This window comes from Monodelphis domestica, chromosome 2, assembly GCF_027887165.1.
Source record: "Monodelphis domestica isolate mMonDom1 chromosome 2, mMonDom1.pri, whole genome shotgun sequence".
NCBI classification, from domain to species: domain Eukaryota; kingdom Metazoa; phylum Chordata; class Mammalia; order Didelphimorphia; family Didelphidae; genus Monodelphis; species Monodelphis domestica.
The window spans coordinates 432,064,320-432,091,919 of record NC_077228.1 but is presented as its reverse complement, the minus strand read 5'-3'; the positions used below and the strand labels follow the sequence as shown (position 1 = coordinate 432,091,919).

The 27,600-nt window shown below is 33.3% G+C and overlaps 1 protein-coding gene across 19 annotated transcripts in view; it reads left to right on the top strand.

The window, feature by feature from the left end:
* Positions 1–27,600, top strand: part of SYNE1 (spectrin repeat containing nuclear envelope protein 1) — a 569,990-nt gene that overhangs the window by 494,569 nt on the left and 47,821 nt on the right. For all 19 annotated transcript variants that reach the window (XM_016428964.2, XM_056818948.1, XM_056818954.1 and 16 more), the window contains 3 exons: positions 10,602–10,760; positions 11,677–11,843; positions 25,216–25,378. In XM_016428964.2, coding sequence (XP_016284450.1) covers positions 10,602–10,760; positions 11,677–11,843; positions 25,216–25,378 — 489 coding nt within the window. The remainder of the gene's footprint in view (positions 1–10,601; positions 10,761–11,676; positions 11,844–25,215; positions 25,379–27,600) is intronic.

The window sequence follows — 27,600 nt, the reverse complement described above, 5'->3', positions numbered from 1 at the left end:
CCAATTAAAGGGCATGACCAATAAAGGGAAGAGATTAGCTAGGGGGATTGGGAAAAGGCTTTCCATAAAATGGTTGAATTTTATCTGTGACATCAGAAAATCCAGGGAGGAACAACAATATTTGTAGCAAAGAATTGGAAACTAAGGGAATGTTCATTAATTGGGGAATGGCTAAACAAGTTGTGGTATATACTTGTAATGGAATATGAAATAGTGAATAGAATAATCATTTAAAAAAAAAAACAAACAAACCTGGAGTTATATGAAGTGATACAAAGTGAAATGAACAAAACCAGAAGAATGTTGTACATAGTAACAGTAATAATGTATAAAAGTCAACAGTAAATGACTTAAAAATGATCAGCCATGCAAGAATCCAGGACAGCTCCAAGGGGCTCATGACAAGAAATGCTATCAATTACCATACAAGGAACCAATGGAGTATGCATGCAGATTGAAACACACAATTTTTCACTCTATTTCCTTCATGATTTTTTTCTTGTATAATTGGCATGTGTCTTCACAATATGATGAACATTGAAATGTGCATGATAGTACACATATATTGGGGAGAAGGGTGAGAGAAAGAGAGGAGAGAGAATATGGATTGAAAATTTTCAGAAAACAATTATTAAAACTGTATCTGTATGTAATCTGAAAGAGAAAATATAAATAAAAATTAAAAGCAATGAAAAAAGAAATAGCCAAGTAAGGCAAGAAATGGAGATAAGCAGTTCTAGACATGGGAGGCAGCCTGTGAAAATGCCCATCATTGGGAGATGGAATGTTGAGCAAGGAATAGTAGATGCTCTCCCCAAAATACCTTATAATCATTTTTATACATCTTTTATATGTGTTCATTTTGCCTCCCTAATTAAAATGTAAACTACTTCAGGACAGGAGCTATTTTGCTTTTTGTCTTTGTATCCCTAGCATTTAGCACAGTGCCTGGAACACAGTAAGTCCTTCATGCATGAATATACATTAAATTGATTAATAGAGTTTCATGTTTTCAAGGCATGTTAGAGATGACTTATTGGTGTCATTTTCATTAGATTGTCCTAATTTTGAAAAACTCATCCTAAATGTATCATTATCATTCTATTTAATGATATAAAACATAACTTCTTGCACAGACTCATTTTTTAAGTAGTTGGTGTCAAGAAAAATCAGAGATAACATATTTTTAGGTTGTTGTATATTTTTTCCCAAATATTGTAGGCATCTATATGCTACAGGGGACAGAGAACTAGATCTTGAGTCAGTAAGACCTGAGTTCAAATTTGGCCTCAGAGCTTCATTAACTGTGACTCGAGGCAAGCCACTTCTATCTGCTTCAGTTTCCTAATCAATAAAATGGGGATAATAATGGAACTTAGCTCTGAGGGTTGTTAAAAGGATGAAAATAAGATAATATTTGTAGTATTTTACAAAACTTGAAGTGCTATATATGTGGTAGATATTATTAAATATCCCATTCACATTCCTGCCTCTGGACCTTTGTGCCATTTGCCAAGCTCCCCCCAAGATATATCCATGAATCACCTTCTAAACTTTGTTAGTTCTACTCTTCCTACAAGTGCCAGCTTCTATTTGTTATCGTCTTCAAATCCAGAAACTTCAATGAATCATAGAATCTCTTTATTGCAAGGAACCTCAAATGCCATCTAATCTAATTAACTGATTCCTATTGTGAGATCTTATAGTCCCTACTCACCTTTACCTTTTAATTCTTTCTTGTGTCTCTTATTTGACTATCTATGCCTTTGAGGATAGAAGACAGGTTTTTTATTCCATTTATTTTTTCTGACTCTACTGAAATACCACTAAATGACATATAGTCACTCAACAAATGCTTAGTAAATGTTTTTTTAAATTGTGAATTAAGTTATGAAGATGATGATAAGTCTCTGACCTAAAAGCAATCACTAAACTTTTATATATTTCTGATTGTTCTTTCTGAAAAAGAATACTATTCTAGATCAATTCTAGGATTAACAAAGTCATTCTTATAAATATAAATAAATATGCCTGCTAGCAATAATGGTGTTTGTTATGTTCAGAAGTGTTACTGTTAACTGTTAGATGGATAGATAGTATATGTTAAAATTATTTATCATACATAAATATCTAGGCCCCAATCTGTTTGCAAACAAATTTAGAATTCTCCTTCTGGGATTGGTGAACACATGATATAATCTGGAGAAGAGGCTGGTTGACTAGCTACTAGAATTACTGCCTGATAGGAACAGACTAAGATTTATTAGGGAAGAGATGGCCTGAAATAGATGGTTTTGTTTGGTGTATGTGGATTCAGATATATAATATCTTTAGAGTCATATAGAGCAAGAGGAAAATCAACCTTTGTCTCCTTATATTTTTACAAACTCTGTTAGACAGAATGGTTCTTTAATTTCGGTTCTTTTCATAAATAATGGTTCAGCTTGTAACTGAGCAAGAGTGTTATGTTTTTCTTACTAGTTCTTGAGCTATGGTTTCCGGTAAGCAGCCGTCAAGTTTAAACCACAAAAGGAAATGTGCTAGTATCCGTGTTTCATTTTAAAAATCAAATGTAAATAACTAGAAAATGGCATTACACCTCTGTTGAAGGGCAGTTGCTGTTTTTATATTCCAACTAACTTAGTTTATGGAAATTCAGGAGTATTTAGAACTGCAGATGATAATGAGGAAGTAAAATGCTGTAAGTATATATTCTACCAGAGTTAATGTATATGATTATCTATTTTTAGATCTGACAAAGCAGTTTGTCGTGTTGCATATAACTATGGCTTATTTGTTTGTATACCTAGTTATAACTTTAAGGGATTTTTGTGCATTTCAAATGGAAATATAAAAATATCATTACTGAATTGGCTTAATATATTTTTCTCAAATGTTTATTATATAACTAGTATTTGAAACAGAGAAATATGTGTTTCTTGTGTCAGTGATGTTCAGATAGTAAGCAGCAATCTACTCTTATCTACTATTGATACAATACCAATTATAAAAAAGCCCCTTTTAAATACTAAATGAAATGTAAAGGTAAGTATAAAAGCCATCATGCATTCAACTGAAATGTAATTTATTTGGGCTGTAAGTGGCCTCCAAAGAATTATATAATAATGTTCAATTGTTCTTTATGAATTAAAAAGTAGTGTATCATTGTTATCATTTTAAAGAATCCATAATTTAATCATTGTAATTATTTTATACACCCATGAGCCTTTTAGCATTTAGAGCAATGATTCTGAACCCTTTTGGTGTCCTGGATCCCTTTTTCAGTCTGTTGAAGCTCATCAACTTAATGCTTTTTAAAGGAAACCAGTTATATTACATAAAGTCATAAAAAAAATTTTTAAACCAAGTTCATAAACTCCAGATTAAGAATTCCTGATTTACTATAAAAATAATAGGAAAAATGTTCTAAATCATTCTTGATTAGAGAAATGCAAATTAAAATAATGCTGAGATACCACCTCACACCTATTTGATTGGCCAGTAAAGTGATAAATATTGGAGGGGATGTGGCAAAATTGGGGCACTAATGCTTTGTTGGTGGAGTTGTGAACTGATCCAACCATTCTGGAGGGTAATTTGAAACTATGCCCTTTTTATAAAATAATGCATTTCCTTTGATCCAGCATTACTACTAATAGGTCAGTATCCCAAAGAGATTACAAAAATGGGGAAAGGACCTACTTACACTAAAATATTTGTGGCAGCTCTTTTGGTGGTGGCAAAGAATTAGAAATTGAGGGATGTCCATCAATTGGGGAATGACTGAACAAACTGGTATATGTTGGTGATGCGATACTATTTTGTTGTAAAAAATCATGAACAAGACGATTTAGGGGAAAAAAGCTGGAAAGACCTACATGAACTGATTTAGAGTGAAATAACAGACCTGGGAGAAAATTGTTCACAGTAACAGCAATATTGTAAAATGATCAACTGTGAAAATTTGGCTACTCTGAGGAATGCAAATATCTGGGATATGACAAAGAATGCTCTCCACATCTAGAGAAAGAACTGTTGAGTCGATGGATGTGGATCAAAGCATATTATCTTTCACATCAGTGTATTTATGGTTTTATTTGTGGGGTTTGGTTTTGTATGAGTGTGCTCTCACAATGATCAATGTGGAAATGTGTTTTGCATGATTATATGTGTATGGTGGAGATCAAATTGCTTTATCATCTCTGAGTCGTGGAAAGGAGATGGTTTGGATCTTATAATTTGGGGAAAATATTGTTACATTTAATTGGGAAAATAAAATATCTTTGAATTAAAAAACAATAAAAGATTTTTTGAAAAAGAAGAAAAGCAAAAAAAAAAAAGACCTGTTTTAACTCTTCATGGAACAGTGCACTAGTCAGAGGACCAGGTTTTAAATGACAGCTCTGCCACTTGATAACTGTGTGATCTTGAACTTAACTTAACTTCTTTAGATCTTAGTGTCCTCATCTGAAAATAAGGGATATCAACCCTTCCCCAAAATAGCAAGCAATATAATGTAGGTACTACTATATATATATGTGTGTTATCATACAATATGTATTTTCTTGTTTGTCACATTGTGAAACAAATTAGTATTACTTAGAATAAAGAAATATTCATGAAGTAAAAAAGAAAAGAATGATAGTGCCTCAATCTTCATTCAGACTTTATCAGTTCCTTCTATGCCATTGGATAGTCTTTGTCATCATGAGCCCCTTGGAGTTGTCCTGGATCCTTGCATTGCTGATAATAATTGTCATTCATAGCCAATCATTGTACATTATTACTCTTATTGTGTATAATATTCATTTTCCTGTTTCTGCTTGCTTCACTTTGTATCACTTCATCTAAATCTTTCCTGTTTTCTTTTTCTTGTGATCATCTTGTTCATCATTTCTTATGATAAAATAGTATTTTAAATAGAAATAGATAATATCATATCATATCACTTATTTAGCCATTCCCCAGTTGATGAACATCCCTTCAGTTTCCAGTTCTCTGTCATCAGAAAAAGATCTGCTATAAATATTTTGGTACAAGTAAGTCCTTTTCTATCTTTGATCTCTTTGAGATACATACCTACTAGTGGTATTGATGGGTCAAAGGGTATGTTGAGTTTTATGGCACTTTGGGCATGGTTCCAAATCACTCTCCAGAATGGTTAAATCAGTTCACAGCTTTTCTAATAGTGTATCAGTGTCCCAATTTTTCTACAACCCCTCCAATATTTATCATGTCCCTTTTTTGTCATATTAGCCAGTCTGATAGGTACTTAAAAGTTGTTTTCATTTATATTTCCCCAATTAATAGTGATTTGGAACTTTTTTCATGACTAAGGATTATTTAATTTCTTCATCTTACAATTCCTCATTCATATACTTTGACCATTTTTAATTGGGGGAATCCTTTCAATCTTCTTATAGTCAGCCTAATGCTCTGTCTTTGTCAAATCTTTTTTGGATCCTGACTCTATATATCCCTCCTAGATTTGTGTTATCTGCAAATTTTATGTGAATATAATCTTTGCCTTTACTCTAGTCATTAATAAAATTGTTGAGCAGCACTGAGCTAAGCCCAGAACCTTGGAGTACTTTACTAAAGATTTTCTGTCCAGTTGACCTTGTAATGAATAAAAAATTAATTTTGGAGACTTTATACTAAATTAAGTATTCATTAGTAAAGAGAAAGAGAGAGAGAGAAAGTATTATCAGCCCAGCTACCTAAATTCTCCAGCCCAGTTGCAGCTTCGTTAGATCCTAGGTTCTCAACTGGCCTTGGTCCATATCACAAAAGAGTTAACCACATGGCTGGGCCAGACAAATTAAGGTTTGTCAAGTTCAGGAAGGAACCAGGTCAAAGAGAACTAGTTTCTGCTTCTCCTGGCTCTTATATCTTACCCATGACATTAAACCTACTAGGCTTTTGATTAAACATTCTGGGTCATATGTTTTGAAGTCCAGGCATTTAATCCTGCCATGCCATTGGATCAGAGATCTTGAAGGGTGGCTTCTATCTGCCTATTTCCAGAGTCAGGAATTGTACTGTCTCTCTGCCTGCATCCTACCTTAATGTACATGTGCTAGCTATGAGTTATATTTTTATGTTTATTTCATACAATCTTTAACCATAAATGGCTAGTCTATGAGTTTACTCTGAGACTAGACTTGATTAACTGCATTATATATTATACTCTATATCTTTCCATATTTTCCACAGACATAGTTCTTTGTGTTCTTTGGACATTCAAGTTGTTGAATTCAATTAAAATAAAATGCAAATGTATTAAGACCTTTCTTAATTTGGAGATGAATAACCTGTGTGCAAAGAGTAGGTCTGCCAATTCTTATCTCTGTGAACTTGAGAAAGACATTTAACCTATCTGTGTCTCATTTTTCTTGAGTAAAATGAGACTTTTTTTTAAAGACCTCTAAGGTTCCTTCAAGCTCTAAATCAGTGATTAGTCTCTATTAGGCACTGGAGCTACAAAAAAAAAGAAGAAGAAAAGAAAAAAGAAATATAATCTGGATCCATTTCTAGGGAATATACCTTTTATGCAGAGAAGCATGTTTAAAGGTAGTTTAGGAAGGAAAGTCATTCTAAAATAGAAAAGATCAGGAAAGACTTTGTAAAAAAGGTACTACTTGAGCGGAGCCTCAAAAGCAGATTCTAGTTGATGGATATGGGAAAAGTGTATATTCTGGGCATGAGGTTATATGAAGGCAGAAGCAAATAATCAAATACTAACTTTAGAGAAGACCTATTCATCCTTTTTGTTTGGAAAATTGATGATTTGAATGATAGCACTATGAAATGTCTTGAAAATTTTAAAAATCACAGAGGATTTTAAGTACCAGTAGAAAAGCATTTTCTCCAAGAAGTAATAAAGAGTAACTGAAGGTTTTAGAGCAGAGGTGTGACATGGTCAGAACTGTGACTAGATAATATTAGTACCTATGTATAGAATAGATTAGAAATTGAGAGAGACTGGAGTCAGAATAACCACTTAGGAACTTTTACCAAAAGTCAGAGTGAAAAGTAATAAATAGTGGAGAAAAGGGGAGAGATGTGAAAGATGACATAAGGTAAAAACAGACATGTCTTGGCAAGTGCTTGTCTTTGAAAGTTTAGACAGAGGAAATAATTAAGATAATGTTGACGTTACCATCCTGCATGACTGAGGGGTAGGGGGAACTTGCCTCTTGGTAGAAGTAAGAAAGCTACAAGGGCAAGTGGGTTTGGGAGGAGAGATATTTCCTTTTGAACCTGTTGAGTGAAGTGTCTATAGGACATCTTCTGGAGCTGTCCAGCAGTGCAATTGGTGACAAGGGGCTAGAACTCTAGAGAAGAGATGTAGATTTGGTAGTCAGTCAGCATAATAATAATAATTGAATCCATAAGAGGTGGTGAGTTGGCAGAGACAGACATAGACCCAGGATAGAACCTTGAGACATAGTGGAAAATGTTCAATAATCCAGAAAGAAGACTGAGAATAAGATTCTATAACTAATTTTTTAGGAAATCTATGTAATGGGAATAGTCTCTTTTTTCTATTGAATTATTTGTTTTAGCCTTTTGAACTATAAAGAAAGTCTTCTTTGAAAATGGCCTTGAAGTCCCTAAAACTTATTTTATATTTATACTCTGGTTAATGGTCAAATATCTGAGTTAAATAAGGACAGTTATTAACTGGGGAGTGGTCTGTGAACTTTAAAAAATATATATTTTGATAAATGTATTTCCATGTTTCTTTTGGAATTTGATGTATTTTATTTTGTGCATTTAAAAATGTTATCTTGAGAAGACTTCATCAGACTACCAAAAGGGTCCCTGACACTGCTCCAGTCAGTAGGTATAACCCCAAGCAAAAGTATAAAGTAGACAGAGTTCATTCTTAGCTCCCCTGCATGGCCTTTGTGCCTTTGCCTTTTTTAGTACTCCTTTGCCCCTACTACCAAGTTTTTTTATGCTTTTCTAAGATTTCCCCTTTCACTAAGGAAACTAATTAAAAAATTTTAACATTACAGTATTCACTTAATGACTCACCCTTCCCAGAAGCATTTATATTTTGAAAGGAGAGAGCATACTTAAACTCAGAGAATCTGTCACCACTGATAAGTGATAGCGGAGATATTTTGGCTTAGAGGACTTTTCTAGCTACATACAAAGCTTAGTATTCTTACCTTAAGTAAACTCATCTAGAAATATTCAAAATATTCATCAATATTCAGGTTCCATAGCTCTAGTAACATCAATCAGATCTCACTTTCAAATGGAACTTTCCCAGGCAAATTCACAGAAATAATTATTTGTCTTCTTGTTGTGTCATTTTTACATCCTAACCATCTATTATTTTCATATTTTATGAAGGAAATCTATCATAATGCATCCTAATATTAATGGTTTAACATTTTACCCTGTCTACAAGTATTTAAATTTTAAAGGAGGACTTTGAAAGAGTGAAGTTTTTTTCCTAATAGAAAGGATTGAATAAAGTTTATATTTGATGGATATGCTATGGGCTAGAGAGATGCTGCTTTCAAGGAACTGCGCGAAGGAAATCTTTGAATAGATTGCTAGAAAAAGTTAGCAATAGAGTCAAAAGATAATGAGAAAGGGAGCAGGGTGTATGTCCCCTGCATTGCCCTGGGGAAGCCCAGGAAAAATAGAAAGCCACAGTTGGATCCTGAGATGTGATGTGTTAGAGCTAGTGGGCAGAGAAAAAGTTTGGTAAACTGAGGCAAGGGAAGATTTCACTTCTTCTCATCCATGTTTGTTGTCAACTGGGATGGCAGCCACAGGATAGCAAGGAACCAGCAAGGAAAAGTAACCTATATATATATATATATATATATATATATATCTCCTATTTTTCCATCTTTTTCCCCTACAAATTTTGATTTAATAAAATTATCAATTTACAGCTAGTCTCATAATTTTCCCTCTTACTGAACTTACTATATTCTTAGGGAATGATAAGAGAGAAACAGAAATACATACATTGCTATGATACAAGGGAAAGCAAGATAAGTACAAAGGGGAAAATCTTAATGTGTGCTATGAGTTAATTGAGTAGGGGAAAATCATATTCACTTTTGGATAGAAAGAGAGAATATACAGGAAAACAGAAAGACTTCAAAATGGAATTGTCATTTGAATCAATTCCTGAAGAAAGCAGGAGAATGGCAAGAGTATGTGGAGGGAGTGTATTTGAAGTATATTTATTCAAAGGATAAAATAGGCAAAATCATAGAGAAAGATGAAAGGACAATGAGAATTAGTGATAGCAAGCAGTAATAATAATAGATAGTATTTGCATAGTGTTTTAAGCTATACAAAGTGCTTTCCAAATATTTCATTTGATCCCTATAACAACCATGAGAGATAGCTACTATTATTTTCACCATGTAACAGATGTAGAAACTAAGACAAAGCTTATGTAAATTTGCTCAAGATCACAGCAAGAACCTCAATATGAATTTGAACTCCTCTCTTCCAAATTATAGATCCAGTGCTCCTATCTACTGTACTCCTAGCTGCTAAATAGAATTTGGCATGAACATAGAATATCTGAGTAGGAGATAAGGTTGCAAAAATAAATGAGAAATATGTTTTGATTTGCCAGGATCAGATATTTAACTTTATTAGCTTGACAGAAGAGAAACACTGACAATTCTGGGGTAGCACAATAACTCATTTATTGTGGTACATTTAAAAGATAATCAATAATGACATAAAGGATGATTGGAATATGAATAGTCTAGAGGTAAGAAAGAACACTAGTTATAAAGTTATTGTAGTAGTCTATAGGATAAGTAATAAAGTCCTAATAGTAGAATTTATGGCATTCGCTCAAAATTAGTAAAATATATATAGGGCTTTTTTAGAAGACATGTAAATTTCCATGAAGGAAACCAGCTATTCGCCCTATATCTTTTCTTAGACAAGTACTATGTAACAAAGTATAGTGCTTGCTTCATTTTTCTAAATGGAGACCCTGGATATTCTTAGTCTTTGATAGTCTTAAGATATTCATTAACAAAATGGAAATAGCACATGATTTTGGATCAGATTTGGATTCCAATATCAGATCTTCCATTTTCCTTCTATATCATCTTGAGCAAGTTGCTTAAACTGTTTTCTTATATGTAAAATTAAGAGATTGTATTAGATGACCTCTGAGAATTATTATTAAATCTATGGTCCTAGGATTGTTGAAAGAAGGAGGGCCATAGAATTATTGACTTTTTGAATTTGAAAATAACTCGAAGATTATTTAGGCCTACCTTTTCATTTTGTTATTGAGAAAATTGAGACATAGAAAGATAAAATGATTTGATGACGATTACACAAGAAGTTGAGTGGCACAGACAGTACCAAAATTCAGACCTTAACTCAGTATAAAGTTCTTGCAATTCACTTAATCCCATGTTAAATACTTCATTAGATATCTTATATACTGTTCTACAAGACTTGTGTGAACTGTTTAAATTCCTCTTAATAAATCCATCATAATTTCAATATTTATTAATATCATCTCTCTTTCTATATCACTTCCCCTCTCCCATTTTCCTTTTCAACATTCCCTATTCCAACATTGTCAGGTATCTTTACGTCGGCAACAGGTAAATGAGAGATTGAATGAATGGGCTATCTTCAGTGAAAAGAACAAAGAGCTTTGTGAATGGTTAACTCAAATGGAAAGCAAAGTTTCTCAAAATGGAGATATCCTCATTGAAGAAATGATAGAGAAGCTTAAAAAGGTATGAAATGTCCAGCTTTTCATATTTTAAGATTTTATTTTACTTACACATATCTTAGTCTACATGTATTTTTCTAACAAAAGAACTCTCATTTAATTACTATGGAGACTGGTTCTCAAATATTCAATATTAAAGTTATCCCAGATCCTTGTAATGATTTTTTATCCAGAATTCATTTTCATCATGGCTATGATATTTGGTATTCCTTTCAACTACACAGATCACTACCCAAACACCCCTTCTCATAATGTTTAATGTTTGTCCATTTAATTTTATATATCCATCAAGAAGTCTCTACTGAATACACTGAATACAGTGCAACACCTGGGTTTCCCATTTAATAATTTTAATTTGATGTAATAAAATTAACACCCTCACTCCCACTTAATAGTGATTTAATAAATGAAACAAATGAAAAATAAAACACTTGTCAAATGCATATTATAACGATCATTTAAACTTTGGGACAGTGATTTTCCTAAGGTTCAGCCTCAGTATCCTCCATTGTGATTCTTTTTATAATAATTCTCACAAATTTTCTCATTATATTAAATGATACATCAAATACATTTAAATGAATAAAAACACAAAACAGCTTCTTAAGTATTATATCACCTCTATTCACAGAAACATATAATTGCATTTGCAAATAAAGTAACCTTTTAGAGATAAAAACCAATATTTGTGTGGAATGCTCTTCCATATAATTATTCCCAAGTAAACACTATAAAAGTGATTTTTTTCCTAATAATAAAGTAACCTTTTAGAGATAAAAACTAATATTTGTGTGGAATGCTCTTCCATATAATTATTCTCAAGTAAACACTATAAAAGTGATTTTTTTTCCTAATAGTACATTGGTGTATACATTAAAAATAAGCCCCCCCAACATTCATGACTGTTATTTCTTACTCAGGATTATCAAGAGGAAATTATAGTTGCTGAAGAGAACAAAATCCAACTACAGCAAATGGGAGAACGACTTGCAAAAGCTAGCCATGAAAGCAAAGCCTCAGAGATTGAGTACAAGCTAGGAAAAGTCAATGACAGGTGGCAACATCTCTTGGATCTTATTGCAGCCAGGTAAAAAGGATGCTCTTACTGCCTTCATTAGAGTTTGTGTGCACAGAATCCAAAAGATTTTCTCAGAATACAACACATACATTCTTTTCTTTACTTCCACATTCCATTCTGTTTCTCTAAAATATTTCTCAAAAATTAAGTCAATAAACCTAGTAATAATTACATTAAATCAGGGAGTTGTTGATCAGCCTCCCTAAAATGCATATCTAAATGATTTAGTTGTTTACTTCTAGGTTAGAACTGTACCTAAAAACCTCTTTAATAATATAGGAATGGAGGGGAATATGGAAATATGTATTGTATGAAAACACTGATATAACCTATATCAAACTACCATCTCAGGGAGGAGAAAGGGAGAGAGGGAGAGAAAGAATATGAATTGGAAAATGTCAGAAAATATAAAAAACTTTCTACACATAATTTTAATTTTTTAGCTTAAGATATATAACTATTAAGCTAAAATGTATTATTTTTAAAATATTATTTATATTCATGGGACAGCTATTTAGCTCAGTGGATAGAAAATAAGGCCTAGAGATAAGGTCCTGAGTTAAAATTTGGTCTCTTTGACTTCCTAGTTAAGTGACTGTAGGTAAATTCATTTAATCCCCATAGCCTAGCCCTTACCACTCTTCTGCCTTCTAAGATGGAAGGTAAGGGTTTAAGGGGAAAAAAGTGATGAGCCTCGACCTCACTCTGCCCACCACTTAGAAAAAAATCAAAAAGAGTTCTTCTAGAGGTATTAGAAGCTGATATGATTTTAAGGTGCTATAAAAACAATCATAAGTATGATAACAATAATGCTAATGATAAGGGATGACCTGAAGGCAACTGCTAGGCAGATATTAATGTGAATTGAATGTTATTCATGTGACAAGGGAGGAGGGATTTTAAATGACAATAAATCCTATTTCTTATTCCCAGCTTTGCCAGAACTGCCTAAAACTCTATTTCTTCTTTGAACTCCATTTACTTGTTCATTTTATATGACAATCTATGTAGAAGTGAAGACCTTCTCACAAAGAGGAGACAAGAATTTCATAGCTTATTACAATATTATTGAGTTCATGACATTCAAGAGGTCTAATTTATAAAAGAGTTGTATAACAAGATAGCCATCTCTGGTAGTAGTTAAGGAGACGATGAGGATTTTCTTGGTTTCACTGAGTAAGAAGGCAAAAAAGGCAGTTAACGTATGTCAACATTTGAGGATTTTTGTTTGTTTTAATACTCTTATAATTCAAGATTATCTTAGGAACTCCTTGAAAAGGGAAGTCAGTGATTTGGTTTCATTTTAATGAATGTGATTTAAGTTACTTTGCTTACCTTGGTTATATATAACCCCAATTAAGGCTTGAAATTTTACTGCTATTTTTAGCTTTATTTCATTTCTATTCAAATCAAAACAAATTTCTTTCAGAAAGTCAAATTGAAGATATTCTACTGTAATACTCCTACCTACTAGAGGAGCTGAAATTTATGCATATTTTCTAGGAAATACTGTTTTTTCCTAAATCTATAGAAAAAAGTATTTCAAAATAACCCATTAAAGCTAGAAAAAACATCTTAATACCATTATCTGAGATGTTTTGAGAAATATGATGCATGGGGGCAAAGTTTTAAGAATTTTGAAAATTGACTTAAAATATCCTATAAATACTAACATCCTATAACTAATAATTACTATTATTAGTAATACTCATTAATATCATCAATGTGATAATTAATAATATTAATATTTTAAAATATACTATAAGTATTAACATCAAGACAAAACTAGATTTGTTGCTTTCATTTCAAAATAATTTTTATATATTATATTCTTTCATAAGCTTTAAGTTTAGAAATTTCAAAAATTTTACATAGTTTAGAAAGTAAAATTAAATCACCAAATATGAATAAATCATGTTTTTATACCATGTCCTCTCAAAACCATGTCCTCTCAAACTTGCTAAAATATTTTTGTATATTCCCTACCTGTGGGGGAAAAACAAAACAAAACTCAGAACCCCATTACTTATGGTAAGAGACAATGTAGTATAGTAGAATGAGTTCCAGCATCAGAAGATTTCCATTTAAGACATGCAGCATTTATTTGCTGTGTGATTTTACACAATTTATCTTCTCTTTGCAATTTAATTTCCTCTGCTGTAAAATGGGAGTGGAAAGAGGAACCTGGCTTAACAAGTAGAGAACCTGGAATTGGGAAAACATAGGTTCAGGTCTCCTCTCTATTACTAATGGCCTTGGTACTCTGAGTATTGTACTTAATCTCCATTGGCCCTAGCAACTTGGTCAGAGTATCAGGATTTATTTATCTGCATTGATAGAAAGGGTTGCGTCATGGGGAGTTGTCTATGCTAATAAAATTATTGGTCAATAACCCATCCCCAATGAAATTAATATTATTATTATATATTAACTACCTTACAGGGTCATTTTATTTTTTGTTTGTACAGTATATAAAAAGTGATTTGCATTCTGTAATGTGTTCTTTTAGATGTAAGCTTTTGTTATGAACTCAAAGGCTTAAGGGGCTTATTTTCTTTGGGGATTTTTTTTGGCTTAGAGTTTTCTTTTTTTGCATTTGGGGGTTATTTTTTCCTGCTTCTTTAGCTCATAATTTTTCTATTACCCTTATTTTTAAAATTTGCCCTTTTTCTAATAATCATATGCCAAATTGAATAGCAGTCTGTAGATAGTTAGTTGGTTTTAAGCTTTAATGCCTCATTGGATCCATTTTTTTTTCTAAACAACTTCCCAAAGGACATGTTGACCTTCTAAATTTGTTTTTCCATTTCCTCATCTATCAGAGCATCATTAGACAGTATATTGGCTGAGTAGCAATATCCAGTAATAGTTTTCAGTAATAGTTTTCAGCTGCAGAGTATCTCCAGCATCTTTAGCCACATGGAGTTTGCTTGTTTATAGTTGCAAGCTTCTGCATGTTCAGTTTCTTCCAACTTGTTAGACTTTGTTGATTTTAGCTATCACAATTCTCTCCTCCAACTTGTCAAATCTAGGACTAAATCTATAAAATAGGATTTTAATCTTTTACATGATTTCTGTTATGAATGCTTTGAAAGCACTATTCATATTGCATTACTATAGTTCCAACATTAATGACTCAAGGGCATTTGTTGTTATCCATTCACTTGAAAGAGTTCTCCTAGCAACCAAAATCCAGATCTAGGAGGCAGCATGGATAGTGGAAAGAACATTGGACTGAGTCCGAAAACCTGTGTTATAATGAATGGAGATATTTTACTATAGGCAAAGCAAAACTCTGGCAATACAGGTACAAACTGGAAGGGAGTTTCTTCCCTCTAGTTTATTTACATATAGTCTTTGTTAATAGGTGAAATTATACCTTCTCCCATCTCAATTAACAATATAGACTATTGCCAGAAACCTTCTGGTTAAAAAAGCCCTTTTGATTGAGTTTCAGAAATAATCAATAAAGATGAAGTATAAACAAGCTTGACTATATTGCCTGAAGTACAAACCTTTTTGATTTAAGAAGAGAAAAAGAATAAGTAGCTAACTAAACAAGCTAACCACAGTATCAGAAGAATTTCAGTAGTTTCAAAGGAGAAAGCAAAAGATTTTGTTAAGGACTCCAAGATTCCAGTTCAAGCCGAGACCTTGAGAAAAAGCTGATCTTTTTCTCAGGAAAAAAAAAAGGGGAAACAAGAATTTAAAAGTGCATACTTTGTGTCAGAAACCATGCTAAGTTTTTTAGAAATGTTTTATCATTATATTATTCTCATCTTTATAATAAACTGGTGAGATGGGTGTTTTTACTCTCCCTATTTTATAAATGAAGAAACTGAGGCAGAGGTTAAATGACTTGCCTAGTTATTAATCATTAGTGACAATTCTCAAATCTACCCATCCTGCTCCAACTTCCCTTCTAGTCTCCAATTCTAACTAGCTTTCAGACATCTTGAACTAGATATCCAATAGAACCATCATAAACTCAACACATCCAAAAACTGAACTTACCATCTTTCTCCCTTTCTCATGATCTCTCACCACTTCTCTCCATTTCAATCTGCTGCCAAGAGCAATCAATTTCATTTTTGCAACTTCTCTCAAACATGGCCCCTTCTCTCCTCTGACAGTCCCACCACTCTGGTGCAGGTGATGATCACTTAGCTCCTGGATTATTGCAGTGACCTGTTTGTGGGTTTGCCCAAGTGTCTTCCCACTCCCAAACATCCTTCATCCAGCAACTAAAGCTATTTTCCTAAAATGCAGGTCCAACCGTGTCACTCTCCCCTACTTGATAAACTTCAGTGGCTCCCTATTGCCTCTAGGATTAAGTACAAAGATTCTCTTTAGCATTCAAAGTCCTTCATAATCTAGCCCCCTCCAATTTTTATGTCTGAATACCTTTATCTCATCTAGGCATTCTTCTATCCAGCAACATTGGCCTTCTTGCTGTTCTTCCACAAAATACTCCATTTCTCAACTTTGGACATTTTCTCATTCACCCACAACTGGAATGCTTGAACACCATTACTGACATTTTACTGGTTTTCTTTGGGTCACTGTTAAAAATCCATCTGAACTTCTATTTCCTCATCTGTAAGATGAGGTGATTGGAATAGATAACATGTAAGGTACCTTCCAGTTCTGAATCTGTGATTCTGCAATTCTTCAGCGAATTGTTTAAACAATGTCAGCATACTATTTCATTCTTGGCTTCTAAACTTAAATTGTTTTGTACATAGAGTTTTAGTTGCTGAATCTCAAAAGAGACTTCATGAAAGTAAGAAATAAGATCAGAGCTTATGAAACTAAGAAATAGATTATAGATTTAAAATCTTATAATTCCAGCCTATAAAATACAAATAAGAGATATAATAAAATTAAAAATTCAGATTTATGTGACAGTATTAAATTCATAATGTCAGTGGATAGAGTACTGGGCCTGATGTCTGGAAGGTTCCTCTTCCTGAGTTCAAATCTGGCCTCAGATAATACCTAATTGTATGACTCTGGAGAAGTCACTTATCCTTGTTTGCCTCAATTTCACATCTGCAAATGAGCTAGAAGAAGGAGATAACAAAACTAGTTATTTCAGTGTCTTTGCCAAGAAAATCCCAAATGGGATTACAAAGCATCAGGCACAATTGAAATGACTCAGCAACAATCACAATAAATTATAAATATTTGTCAAAAATGCAAAGAAAAAAGTATCAGTTAGACTATATGACTTCTGGAAACCTCTTTTAACTTTCAGATCCCATGATTTTTTAAATGATTGAATTGAAGTTAAGATTAGCAAAATATGGAAATCTTAAAAATTCAGGAAAATAGAAATAAAACAAATAAATAAATGAGTTTTGAAATTGGAAAAGTGCAAGGGAAGTAATAAAATCTACCAAAATATAAATTTTTTAAAATCTGCCTTAGAATCCAATTTAAAAAAAATTAGTACATGAATTTCAGTTTTTTGTAAAGAAATTCAAAATCTCTGCTTTGGAAAATAATTTGCAATAGAATTTCCTTAAATAGTAATTTCTCTTAATGAATTGAAAAATCATTTCAGTTACATGTAACTTTTCAAGAAAATATTCATTGCAAACAGACATAGTCTTTGTATTTACTAAGAATATTTCCTCCTAACTACTCTTTATTTCGAGGTAATTTAAAGAAGTTTATATAGTAACTAGATTTTTAATATGTCATCATTTAGCTCTCAGTTTTCCTCAGTGACCTTATATCTTGGAATTTTTCACCATGCTAGTCACATAGTTTCATTGAATAAATAGTTTGATGAATGAACCAAATAGAAGTCAGGATAGGTTGTTAGTTTTGCCCTAGAGAGCACAAATCAAGGCTGCATGATACCTACCAAAATAGATCCCTTTCTATCCTCCTCACTCCTTTTTAATTCAGCTTCCCTTTGTTATGTTCCCCTACTTACATTATAAGTTTCTTATGGACTATACCTGGCTTTCTTTTTCATATTTGTATTCCCTGTATTCAGGACAGTGCCTAATTTGATAAATATTTATTGGCTAACTATTCAGGCACAGGTTACGGAGATGCTGACCATCTGCATTAATTCAGTTGTTTCAGTTCTGTGTGATTCTTCATGACCCCTTTTGGGATTTTCTTAGCAAAGATGATGTAGTATTTTGCCATTTCCTTCTCCAACTCATTTTATAGATGAGGAAACTGAGGCAAACAGGGTTTGCCCAGAATTATGTAGCTAAGTAAGTGTCTGAGACCAGATTTGATCTCAAGAACATGAGTCTTCTTCACTTCACTCCAAGCAGTCTATCCACTGTACCATCTGGCTGTAGACCAACTTGTATGTCCTTGGACAAATTATCTAAGCTCTTTTAAGGCATCAGTTTCCTCATCTGTAAAGTAACAAGATTGTCATAGATAGTCTCTGAGTTTCCTCCCAGCCATAGATCTATAATCCTAAAATGCCCTAGATTATTAGAGCCCTTCCAAGTATGACAATTTTCAAGTCATATTCTTTGACCTGGTTTTTCCCAGTCTAAGCATCCAGAAGGCATGAGACATTTTAGATGAACAAGCAAAAATCAAGCAATATCTTTATTTTTATTCCTACATTCATTTTAAGTTTTTCCAGTATTTTCTCCTCACTTCATATCCTCCTGCATCTTCATCCTATAACTTGGACCCAGGCCCACTCCAGTGGTTTGCCAGTAATTATTTAACCAACACTCAAAAAAAAAGTATGAAAGAAACTTTTTTAAGTTTAATATACATTATCGAAATTTTCTCTACCACTTCCTTAAGTCTAGACAATCATCTAAACAATACATCAACTCCTAATTGTTGGGTTTGCCCATTTCCTAGGTGTAAGTGCACACACTGAAAATTTAACAGTCAACTCAGCTCTGGAGTGCTGCCTGCAGCACCCCCTCCCTTTTCAATGGAGTTGTAAACAATGGGGGGGGGGGGCATGGCAGGAAAGCAGACACTACTTTCTGTCTGCCCTAATTTTCCTGTATTACTTTCTATGTATTTAGGTGGCTTCCCATTTCACAGAACTTGTCCTAATTTATAGAAAACATACAAAAAATAAACTCTGGATAAGTAAGAATTCATTTTTGGTTGGTTTAAAGGCATTCTCTTTCATATCTATCTTTCCTTTGGGTCCTAGACTCCCACTGCTTGGAGATTATACTGAGCCCTTTTTTTTTTTTCCCCTTACACTCATGGCCTACATTCCAGGAGATCAAGCCTGGCACATGTTGATGAATGTAAGTTTTATTTAGAAACATGACCACTTGTCACAGCTCAGTCTCATGTCTTTAGACAGAAGCTACCAACATTTGTCTACACTGAACTTTTTGGTACTTATGCACATTTGCAAAGGAAAAAAAAATCATACACGTGTAATCTGTATAGGCTTTTGGTCTGCATGGTGTTACTTTTGCCTGTGGAAGCTTTCATGGTGGTGTTACAGGATTTGTGTACCGTGAGGATGACAGAAGACGGCAATGTGGATTCAGATCTCCCAGATTGTAACTGCGATGTCACAAGGCAGGAATCTACTTGAGTTTCTTTCATTGTGCATAGCTTTCGTAGTTCTGTATATAGTTTATAGGACACCGGCTAGACACTAGCATAATTGTTTTGTTGTTTAAGTGGAAATAATTGGCAGGAGGAGATTGCCACATAGGTGTAATCCTGAAAGGCATCTGCGAGATTTTCCTAAAGTTTATCCCTAATTGAAATAATACTAAGTGATAAATGTTAGTGGATTTTATTATGACTAGTTCTTGCAGTTGTCTGAGTACTGTATGTGGCATGCAATGGGTCTGGCTCTTGTAGAGAGGCTTGGATATGAAGAAAAGATTCATAAAACTGCCCAAACCATTTAAGGCATGGAATCTTGATGAAAGTGAAACCCAACTTTACCCACGGTTAAGAAACATTTTCCCTCTATAATATGCACATCTATTCATGCTTCCTGGGTATGAGAAAGGGACTAGGAAAAAGGAATACTTGGAGGGGGAGTATTTGTGTCGCATCTTATATTTTTTATTAGTTCATGAAACTTGTAAGTCATTAAACTTATATTCAGCTATTTTAAACTGTTTTTTAAAATTCTTAATAAATTTGAGTTGAATAAATAATGTAAAGATTTAAATAATCCTGTCACATTATAAAATATTTATCTATAACTTGTTGAATCTCATAGTTTCTTTAAAAATCCTTTTCCTCCCTATTTTAACATACCACCTCAAATTAGAACATTTTAAATTGAATTATCAAAACATAATGAAACAGTATTTTAATACCCTTTTTGCATTTATGAACTAATGGGGGAAGGAATTTTTTTCCTTTTCAAAATGATAAAATCTTAATAAGTTCAAAATTTTGCACTTAAAAAGTGAAGAACATTAATGTTGCTATTAATGTATATACTTTTAAATATGGATATGTTGGCAGATTGAAGAACTGACTTAATAATAGTATCCTAAGGAAGGTCAAGCCCCCAAGCTATACTTGTGGCTATGAGAGGATAGCTATAAGCAAGCTACCAGAGGCTTATGGTTTTATCAGACTTGCTAAATTTACTGAGCTGTATGACGTCTCTAAGTATCTATTTTGATTGTAATCCTGCATGCCACTACAAAGAATGTCCTCTAGATTTCTTAGTCTTATATAAGGGTAAAAACACTTTGACATTTTAAGAAATAATTTGCTTTATTAAAAAAAATTAAAAAGTAAATGTATGACTTAGCTTTATCTTAAAATAATGTCTGTCCTGGGAACTCAAAGCAGAGTAAATTTGCAGTAAGGGTGATAAGACATTTCCTCCCTAAAACTGAATGTATTATGGCATCAACAATAACACAAGCTTCTACTGGGCACAGAGAAAGAATATTTTTAACACATCTGTATGTATTTTTTTATTTACCTCATTCTTATTAATGTTTGTTTTAAAGAGGAATTTGTCCCTAGCAGACCCTATTAGCAAGGATTTCCAATATACCATGATGCCTCTGATGACATGCATGCCAAGTGCACTGACAACAGCTCTTATGGAGAGCAGAGCTATCAAGAATCAATTTAATAATAGATTATTTTGAGGATGTATATCTGGTTACAGAGAGCAAAGTTAATTTGCATGCAATTTGGCTTTCAGTTCAATGTATCAAATATTATTTAAACACCTAATTCAGGCTAGACAATGCAAGGCAGTAAGGATACAAAGACAAAAAACAAAAACAAAAACACTCCCTGTCTTCAAGATTACACTCTACTTGAGCAATACAACTTTCCACAAGCAATGCAACTTCTCAGAGAAACAAATTCTTTTTACAACTATATATAATTTATAATTTCCCTAATAATTTGGGGAGGGTGAGGAAAGATTCATAATAAGTTATATTTGCAGGGGTAAAAAAAGGTTGTCTAAAAAAAAGAGAGAAGCACTGGTTCAAAAGCATAGATGCTAGAGATGTCAGGTATATGTGAGGACTCTGCCATCAGACCAGTTTTGTTGTTGGTCAGTCATTTTTCAGTTGTGTCTGACTTTTAGTCAAAATATTTGGGGTTTTCTTGGCAAAGAGTGGTTTTACCACTTCCTTTCCCAGCTCATTTTATGGATGAGGAAACTGAGAGAAATAGGTTTAAGTGGCTTGACCAGCACACCCAATGATGCCAGATTTTAACTCTTGAAGATGAATATTCCTCACACCAGGCCAGGTACTCTATTATACCACCTACATGCCCAGACCAGTTTTACTAAAGAGAAAAATGTGTGAAAAAAAGTTATATTAAATAAGACTGGAAAGATTGATGGGAATTGGTTTATGGAGGATTTTAAATACCAGGTTAAAGAGTTTATTTTTATTTTATTGTTTTAATATTTATTTTTCTCTTTGTATATTTACTGTTTTATAAGTTGGGTAAATTTTGAATCATATAATCTAAATGTTAATATAAGAGCAAATTTGAGTTTTTATAAAACAGTATAGGAAACAAAGGTCATAGTATCAGTGTAATGAAGTTTAGAAGTTATCAAGTCCAGCCCTGCTCATTTTACACATGCCTAAAACTGATGTCCAAAGAAATTAAGGGACTTACCTTAGCTCATACAGGTAGGAATAGGATGTAGTGGAGCTGAAGTTTAAAACCATATTTTCTTGTTTTGGAATTTGGTGCTTTTTCCCAAGCGAAATGGCACCTAATAATTTTTTCTTTAAATTACAGTGCTTATGGTTTTCAGATTTATACCCACCATGCATTCAAACTGAATTTCATCAATAATTGGCACCAAAATGAAATAATAAAACTGAGAAACATGAATGAACTCTTGCATACACATAAATAGGAAGATTTTCAAGAAATAATGAAAAGCCAAGCTCTTGGAGTTTGTGCCTATAAAACTGCTTAGGGAAGTCCCTCATGAATGAATGAATCATGGTTAACTCATGCTGCAAAGCTATGATTTCCACTTCTTGGAAAAACAATATGCTGCCAGTACTGAATGTACTCTGAAAAAATGAAATTGTATTTACTTCAAAGTAAATCTTAACCCTATGGGTAGTCAAAAGCATAACAAACATTCATTTTTTGTGTGAGTTCTTTGCTTAACTTGCAGTAAATGTTCAGCTAATATGTATTGAATGAATAAAAGTAGGAATATTAATAAATCTGAATGGAAGCTTTTTTCATTTCCTGGATTTGTTAAAACTAAATTATGCTTCGGGGGCAGCTGGGTAGCTCAGTGGATTGAGAGCCAGGCCTAGAGATGGGAGGTCCTAGGTTCAAATCTGGCCTCAGACACTTCCTAGCTGTGTGACCCTGGGCAAGTCACTTGACCCCTATTGCCTAGCCCTTACCACTCTTCTTCCTTGGAGCCAATACACAGTATTGACTCCAAGATGGAAGGTAAGGGTTTAAAAAAAAACAAAAACTAAATTATACTTCAATGATATTTTCAACCTAGATAAATTGGGAATAATTATTAAATAAGCTATTTCTGCCAAATATATTTGAAGAGTAGAAAAAAAAACCCATGTCATCATTATACAAATTGTCCAGCAGTTATATTTTTGACCTGTATTATTTATCATTTCCCCAAAGAAATTGTTTAGACTGGAGCTTACAAAAGTATTAGCTTTGTTATTTCAAATCATGTCTTAGGGATGAGATTGTTGCGATCTAGTTAACTTGATTAGCATATTCTGCAAATACCATGGGCTCCATTTCTCTGAGAGTAACCTGGCCACATACTATACCCTGAACTTTGGCCAGCTCTCCTAAAAATGTGTGCCTGCGGCAGTAAGGATGGCCAGGCAAAAGTATGAATGGATTGCTACCAGCCTCTGGTGGAAAGGCAATTCAAAGCACATGGTTTTATGAATTAAGATCAGTGACATCAGTCTGGTTTTTGTTTTGTTTTGACAAAGCACAACACATTGGATAAAACAGGTTCTGAGCCTTGAAAGGAAAACAGATCAGGAAGTTAGTTTATTTTTCATGTATTACTAGAACTAGTTTGAACTGTAATAAGGTTTTTAATAAATCTAAATATTCATAACATTTAGAAATTTATAGAAATTTGTAATGTTTGCCAAGAAAAAAAAGACCAGCCCATAATATAAGCTTTTTCAACATGTAGAAATATTCCATTTTTTTTTAATTCTTTTTTTCCCTGGATCTATGATTTAATTGTTAGAGGTAGCTGCTTGGGAGAAAACTCTACCAATACAGATATGCAGCTGTTCTGTAACTTAGAGTCCAAGAGGTTAAGTGACTTCTTTAGGGTCACATAGCCAGAGGCAGGACTTGAATAAAGGTCATCCTAAACCTTAATGATTCAATATACTATGCCATAATGCTTTTTTGTTATTTATCATCCTTTTATAACAACAAAATTTGTATTAAATTGAGAACTACCTCATAACCAGAAAATTTAAAAAGAGTATTTTCATTTTTTGTCAAGGAAGCGCTATAACAGAGGTCCAGTTTTTTTGGTGGTAATTAGCTTTTTCTTTTCAAGCCTCATGGGTAACCAGAAGGATGGCTGCTTACAGACCAGTGCAGTGAGGTAGCTTGCCTGGCAATCAAGTTCACAAGTGACTGCTACAGCTTTATTCCAATGCTATGTTTGAATTTTGGAGAGCAAAAAGTCTTGAATGTGATATGGCTAATATGCTATCCTTCCTACCTATGCAATGCTCCTATTATTACTTGAAATGTACAACATGTTAAGAAGACACCTGCTACCCTGGAAATATTAGGGAGGGTAACAAGGCTTTGATTTCTAGGCTGTGCTTTATAAAAGACAGGTTGAGGACTCCTGGTTTCCAGAATTCCAGTTATAAGCCTCTAAATAATGTTTTGTTCCTGGCGTGGTACAGTGCTATCTACCACATAGATGGTGTGCTTTTTAAAAATCATTAAATATGTTTTTTTTTATCCTGTTGAGGAAATGAGTAAAAACAAAGGTCCTGGAAGTGTTAGATGTCTGTCTATGTTGTATTTGATCAAGAGATAAACAGATTTGGAGTCAACTTTTCAAAATTAAAAATGTTATAGAATTAGACTCTTACTTTGGATTGTTAGAATCAAATGAATCAGTTGTGATAATTCAAGAGACCTGGGCTAAAGTTCTAGTTCAACTACTTATGACTATAAAGTTAAATAATAATTAATAAGTTTATGAGGACCAAATGTGAGAAATGATATATAAATGCTTTGTAAATCCAAAAATATTATTTGGATGAAACTATAATATGGAGAAGTTTTGCATCAAAAAATTACAACTTTCCAGTCCTGATTCATTCTTATCTAGTCTATTCTTGGAATAGTCCTAAATGTGATTTAATGACAGTAGATGGAATGACATATTATGTGATCTTTGAATTTAAAAAGCACATTAGTCAAATACTTTGATAGATGTTCAACTGAACTGTGTGCTGTGATTTGACAATGGTGCATTACATTATGTTTTTTCCGTCCTCTGAAATAAGCTTTTCAGTCATAATACTTGCTGAGACATGTCCCACTAAATTGGAACTTTTGGTTTTGGACTAGTTGTATTATAATATGTGAAGTGGTGTTTAAATATGTAATCCTATTTTGTGACACTCAAGTATGAGTATCAAATTGTGGTCTAACATGCATCATAAGTAAAATGCCGTTATGATGTTCTCTGGATTAGTGCAATTTTGCTTTGAAATTTGGCTGTGGGAGAGATGATGCAGGGGGTGAAGGGGCCAAATTTGGATGTAAGAAATACTTAATTATCAGATCTCCTTTAGTTAACATAGTAACAATTTTGTTTATGGCTATATGAAAGTGATATCTAAGTAGAGCCTTTTAATGAAATACAATCCTCTTCTTTCTCTTCCAATAGGGTGAAAAAGCTCAAGGAGACCCTGGTGGCTGTGCAGCAATTGGATAAGAACATGAGCAGCCTCAGATCCTGGCTTGCACATATTGAATCAGAGCTGGCTAAGCCAATCGTTTACAACTCTTGTGACTCTGAGGAAATACAGAAGAAGCTTAATGAGCAGCAGGTAAAACAAATTTAAAGAGAACCAAAAAAGTTGGTTGTTTTTTCTCTGAAATGGTCAGCCTCCTTGGCATTGGGAGCATGCCACCGAGAGATCACAAAAAAGTGAATATTTGAGCAATCAACGTTCCTGCCATTGCAGAGCAGAGAAGGTGTTTCATAGACACAATGCACTAGTAGCATCATTGGTTTACTTTTAATTGTCTTTGTCCCTGGAGCTTCAGAGTGCCTCCCATGAATTTCTTCCCAGTGATATGCGAGGTATGTCTGCCATGAACCATTCAAAAGGATATTTGCTTTATTTGTTTTTAGATTCTACTTCCCACTTAAAAAAATGTTAAATATATCTTTCTACTCCTTTCAGATTTTGGAGAAAACTTAAAAAATCAAAATGTTCTGAAATTCTAATAGCTGGAGTTGCTAAAAGTGAATTTGATTATTTTTAAATTTTTTGCATGAAATATATTTAGAGCTACCAGGTACTTTCTTAAAGAGAACCTTGTATAATGGAAGGGTTACTGGACTTGGAGTAAGGAAGATTTAGGTTCAAACTCTGCTTTAGATCCTTACCAGCTACATGACCTTAGGCAAATCACTTAACCTTTCTGTGCCTCAGGGGGGTTTTCCACACAAAATGAGAGGTTTGGACTTGGTGGTCTTTGAAATTTCTTCTGGCTCTAACTCTGTGACCTTACGTTGTTATGATATGTAACTAATAAACACAGTAGCAAACTGGCATTTAACACTAAAATAAGGATGAATCATGCAAATAATAAATGAAGGAAGATAAAGTTGATTTTCAGTATTACTCAATAGAAGTTTGTTATTTTATGAAATATGTATATCAATTCTTGGAATCTTAATACTCACTCAATTTTTTCTTTAATAATCATTATGTTCTGTCTTAGAATCAATACTATGTATTGGTTCTAAAGCAGAGGGGCAGTGAGGGATAGGAACTTGAGAGTAAGTGACTTGCCCAGGATCACACAAATAGGAAGTATCTGAGGCCATATTTGAACCCAAGGCTTCCAGTCTCAAAGGTATAGCTTAAAATATTTACCAATGAATAAGAATATGTCTCTTTAAAAGACTATCTCTGTTACCTTTTCCCTATTTCTGCTTTAGAAATAATTGTTTATCATTTAGTTACTTTGTTTAATGTAATAAGAATGGCATTATATAATGATTCTAGTTAATGATGATAAAAGAAAAAGTTCCTGGCACATTATATCATTATATTACCTGTAAGATTATAGATGTTAATATAAGATTTTAGTATACGTGGAATATCAAAGAGCAAAAAAGACTTTACCAAAGTTGTGGCTTTACCTTGGTCTAGAATAAGTCTGGTATTCACCAAAGGACTTTATGGACAGATCTCATTCGAAAAAATAATTTATTTTCTTGATTTTTCCAGGAATCTTTTTTTTTTTTTGGTAAGCCTTTAACTTCAATCTTAGAATCAATACTGTGTATTGGTTCCAAGGCAGAAGAGTAGTAAGAGCTAGGCAATGAGGGTTATGTGACTTACCCAAGATCTCACATAGCTAGGAATTGTCTGAGGTCAAATTTGAACCTAAGACTTCCTGACTCCAGGTCTGGCTCTCCAATCCACTGAGTCACCTAACTGCCACATACTCTCCAGAATCCTTTTAAACAAGAAAAACTATTCCTATATAATATAACAATAATAATAATGACTAACTTTTATAGAGTGCTTAAAAGTTTGCAAACCACTTTACACTCATTATCTTACTTAATTCTCCCAACAACCCTGTGAGATAGGTGCTATTATTATTCTCATTTTCTAGATCAAGACATCGAGATGGAAAGTGGTTAGATGACCTACCAAGCGTCATACCACTAATAAGTATCTAAAGAAAGGATCAAATTCAAGACTTAACTTCCTAAATCCATGTTAAACACCGTATTCACTATACTACCTGACTGATTCATAGGATTTAAAACTAGAAAACGACCTTAATCTAGCAACATTTTTTTTTAAGTGAGGAAACTGAGGTCCAAAAAAGTCATATCTGGGGCTCTTCAGTATAGTTCCACATTAGACTTTTTAAAATTCATACTATTATCATTGGGTCAGAGGCCAGTGAAAACACTTCACTGGGTTTCTTCTCAACCACTGGAAAAAGCAGTAAGGATTCAGAATAAGGAATAAGATTGTTACCATAGAGTAACTAAATGATCAGATGAGTTTCATCTTTA